Source organism: Muscardinus avellanarius (genome assembly GCF_963383645.1).
Source record: "Muscardinus avellanarius genome assembly, chromosome: X".
In the NCBI taxonomy this organism is placed as follows: Eukaryota; Metazoa; Chordata; class Mammalia; order Rodentia; family Gliridae; genus Muscardinus; species Muscardinus avellanarius.
In genome coordinates this window covers 111,082,321-111,086,486 of record NC_137792.1, presented here as the reverse complement: position 1 = coordinate 111,086,486, position 4,166 = coordinate 111,082,321, and the positions used below count along the sequence as shown (strand labels likewise).

The 4,166-nt window shown below is 62.9% G+C and overlaps 1 protein-coding gene across 1 annotated transcript in view; it reads left to right on the top strand.

Annotated features, from left to right (window-relative positions):
• The window catches only part of LOC308279030 (doublesex- and mab-3-related transcription factor C1-like), a gene marked incomplete at both ends in the record, with an annotated part of 3,557 nt that extends 105 nt beyond the window's left edge, over positions 1–3,452 (top strand). The window contains 7 exons of the mRNA XM_080718996.1: positions 1–116; positions 195–337; positions 594–652; positions 1,011–1,141; positions 1,939–1,999; positions 2,198–2,339; positions 3,340–3,452. The exon at positions 1–116 is cut by the window's left edge and continues 105 nt beyond it. Of these exons, the coding sequence (XP_080575122.1) occupies positions 1–116; positions 195–337; positions 594–652; positions 1,011–1,141; positions 1,939–1,999; positions 2,198–2,339; positions 3,340–3,452 (765 nt within the window). The remainder of the gene's footprint in view (positions 117–194; positions 338–593; positions 653–1,010; positions 1,142–1,938; positions 2,000–2,197; positions 2,340–3,339) is intronic.
• Positions 3,453–4,166: the final 714 nt, after the last annotated feature.

The following is a 4,166-nucleotide window of genomic DNA, read 5'->3' as shown; positions in this document are numbered from 1 at the left end:
AGAACTAAAGGTCGCTGTGACCGCTGCCACAACCATGGCATCACTACCATTATCAGGGGCGAAAAGCATTTCTGCCTCTTCCAGGCCTGCAAGTGTCACAATTGTGCCTTCTTCTCGTGAGTATGGTGACTGGCAAGGGTTGGGACCAGGCCCCTTCTGCACGTCCCTAACCCCAGACCTTCCGACCCCTTTAGGGAGCCGCACCGGCCCTTGTCCGTGGGTACTTCCTTGAAGCGGGAGCAGAGTGCTGGGCTGAAGAGGCACGCGGCTCAAGGGATCATAAAGACCATGGCCACCGCCCCCAAGAAGCTGGCCATCGAAGCGGACGACGTGCCCGGTGAGTGTCCCGGCCGGGGAAGGGGCGGGGTTTTGGCTGGAGGATGTTGTCGTCCAGCCACCAGCCAAGTGAGAGTGTGGCCCGGGCCTGGGACTCTCCGGACCCCCTCCGGTCTGACTTTGAAAGGTTATCCCTCCCATCGCCAAGTAAGTGTCTGTCGGAAGGAGGGACCTGGCGCATGCATCCGCCAGGGCCACCATGAGGTGAGACGGAGGTGGGGAAAGGCTCAACAAGCGTTGTCCCCGGTCTCTTACAGCTGGGAAGGAGACCAGCGTGGCCAAGCCTGAGGCCCGCCCCTGCTGGACACCGCAGGAGGTAAGGAGAGTGTGTGGCAGGAGGGGGTGAGGCCCCCACCAAACACTGCCGGGCCCCTTCCAGCGTGTCCCTCCGACCGGGGCCGCATGGCCGCCCTGACCACAGACTGGCTAAGTGACCTGGGAGTAAGGCACATGCCCCTGTGCCTCGGCACCCCACGCCTCCCAGTGAAAGGTCAGGCCGAGCGCTGTGACCGGGGGTTCCTGACCTCATGCGCGCACAAACACACACACACGCGCGCGCGCGTGCACACACACACACACACACACACACACACACACACACACACCGTGCCCATAGCACATGTCCCCGTGGCCGGCCTGGTCCCCATGCCCACCCGTGATCTCTGCCCCCGCAGGAGGGCTCCCCGGGGCCTCTGCTGTTCACTCGGCCCCTGGACACGGCAGCTCTGCTCTATGCTGCGGCGGCCTTGGAGCAGCTGAGCCGCTGCAACGGGGAACAGCTGGGGACCGAGATCCTGCCCGGCATGTGAGTAGCATCAGGAGAACGGGGCACCTTGCGCCTGGAGCTACTGTGTGCCAGACCCGGTGTTCCCTTCCTCGGCACCTAGGGGGAGGGAGAGGAGGACGGATGGAGGGGGAAGACAGACAAGAGGGGAAAAAAAAGAGGAGGCAGCATCTCGAGGCACAGACAAGGACAGGGCCGTCCCAGCCTTGCCCGCCGTTTCCTGTTTGTGGCATTCTGGGCAGGTGACGGGATCGTTCCCAGCCTAGCGGAGGGCCGGCTGCCGCACGCGGGCGCCATTACCGCATCTGCAACGGGTGACAGGAGAGCAGGTCCTCTGGGGCAGTGGGGCCGTTCCACTGTGGCCGGGCCCATGGAAACCACGGGGAGGCCCGAGGCCCTCAGCGATAGCTTTCCGGAGAGGAGTCCCACCTTCCCATCCGGCTGGTGGGGAGTGGGTGAACTGTAGATGGGGAAGAGCCAGTCCGGGGAGGGGAGCGGTGGTCTCCTGCGTCCAGGTGCTAGGCAGATGAAGACACAGATCCCTGCGCTCCGTGGGCGTCCTCGCTGTGGCTCTGGGAGGGAAAGGCTCTGCGCCGGGGTAAATGTGGCAAGAACAGGTATGGACTGGACGGGAACAAGGGCAAAGCAAGAGAGAGGACGTGCCCCAGCCCCAGGGCCTGATGGCTCTCCAGCGCTGCCACCGGGATCCCCACCTCCGGCTCCTGCAAAGTCCCTTGCGCTGCGTGTGCCGCCGGTGGTGCCTGTCCGCCCGGCGGTTTAATGCCCTGGCCTCTCTCCTCTCCTCTCCTTGATTCCAGGTGCTCCAATCTGATCATGCAGCCCTGTGCCACTTCTGACCCTCTTCTACCGCAGCCACAGGTCCTGGGAGAGACACAGTGGGCTCTGGGCCCCTGGGAGGGGCCCAGATCAGGGGATGGGAAGAGCAGGAGGCCTGGGGTGGGGTGGGGTGGGGTGGGGTGGGGCTCCAGGGGCTCCCTTGGAGCCCAAGGGAGGCTTGTCCTGGTGGGAGGAGGTGTGCAGCCCCAGCGCCCAGCTCTCACTCCCTTTGTCCTGCAGGTGCCCAATGCCTCCAGCGACCAGGCCGCGGCCTTGGAGTGGCAGCGCAAGCTGGAGGCGGCCGAGGCCCTGCTGGCACTGAAGAACTCGGCTTGGGCCCCTTCGGAACCCGCCTCGCTGCACCCGACCTGCAGCTTGCCAGGTGAGTGGCTCCTTGTAGGTTGCAAAGGCGGTGGGGAAGGTCGGGAGCTGGGCCTGGTGTTGCAGTACTTAGGCTAGGCTAGCTGGGCCAGGGAGGTGGCGGTCCCCAGCTCCTCACAGGGATTCCCGAGATGCTAGTTGCGGGTCGCTCGGTGGATCTTGCACTTAGGGAGTTTGGTGTGCCGCCGGCAACAGCCAGCGCTCCGATTTTCAGACACAGGGAAACCGAGGTCCTGCGTTGGCCTGGGCCTTGGCCTAGGACCCACAGAAGGACCTTCAGGCGGAAGAAGCGGGTCTCCAGTCCCTCGGCCCGGGGGGCGTCCTCCGCAGGCCTCCCTGCTCTGGGCTGGGGAGGGCACGGGGAGGTGAGAGGGCCCTCCTCTGGGCCGAGATCAGGACGGGGGCCCTCAGCGAGCTTCCAGTCTAATCACGGATCCTGCACCACTCCTTGCCTGCCGCCAAGCGGCATTCTGTGGCTGGATCTCAAAGACGACGTGCCCCGAGCGGAAGGGCCATCGGGAGAGTGGAGGACGGTGGGACGGCCCGGTAGCAGGGGAGGGAAGGCTGGCCCTTGCTGGACGAAACCGGGGCGTCAGGCAGGATGTGTGAGGGAAGAAGCCACCCTGCGTTCCCTGCTGGGAGCGAAGGGGAAGAGCTGGGAGAGGTTGCCCTCCGCCCGAGGTAGCAGGTCTGTCTCGGGGAACCGGACCAGGCACGGTGGGGTTTCCCGGAGCCTCTGAACGTTTCCAACTCAGTAAGGAGCAAGTTGACGCCACCGCCTGGGCCGGGCCACAGGGGAGGCGGCGGCTGTGTCCCAGGGAGGGGACCGAGCGGCAAGACTGGGGTGGGGGCAGTCCAGCAGGATGGGGTCTGTGCAGAGGTGTGGGGGACAGATCTTTGGTCCAGTGAGACATCTCTGGGGCAGAGAGCCGAATAGGGACCCCGATGCGACCTCACCAAGGATCGGGGCTTGGGGGTCCCTTCCTTTCCTTTCTCAGCAGCTCCTGCTGGAGAGAGAGGACTCCTGTCTGACAGCCCCTCTCTGGGACCCAGGCCGGCCAGCTCCGTGTCACTGCCTATTGGACACCTGGGCTGCATCTCTCTCTTGACCTAAGAGCCCCGGGATGGAGGCCTCACCACAGCACTGCCTATTTGGTATCCTGTTTCTGAATGTGCAAAATGGTTGATGTTTAAAAACGCTTTTGTTCTCTTTTGAAGCCTTCAGGTGTTTTATAAGCTTTCAGACCGTTTTTATGATGCGGGTGATTCTTTGAACGAGGTTGCACCTTCTTGTACCTCTACCCCTTTTTGGATGCTGGGGCCTTTCTATGTGTCTTATAAAACCAGGATTGTGCAATCCGTCTGTCGGCGGTGTTCCGAGTGGGTTCATGCGCCAGTGTTACCATTTGTCTCGTGACCGTGCACATACCCGTGAACTCATGTACGCATCCATGCACGTGGAAACACGAGGATGTTTCCACTTTGCGTCTAGGTTTGTGTGTGTGTGAACAAATAATAAACCCTCGATGTTGTAAGGCACTGAGGAATACGGGTTGTTTGTTTCCACGCTGCAACCTAGGCGTTCCCGACTCTGACCAAGGGTGCCGTTTCTTTCACGTTTCACAACGCGGGGCCCTCCTTGCTGGAGAGTGGGGCTGTAGCCTGGCCAGAAAAGGGCACGTGCGAGGTGAAGAGCAGCAGCCTTCACCCCCGAGCAGTGCGGTTCTCAACCGTGGCCCGGCTTCCGGACACCCAGAGGGCCACAAGCCAGAGTGCCTGCAGCATGCAGCAGATCAGGGGAAGGGGTGGAGGAGGCCCCAAGGGCTGG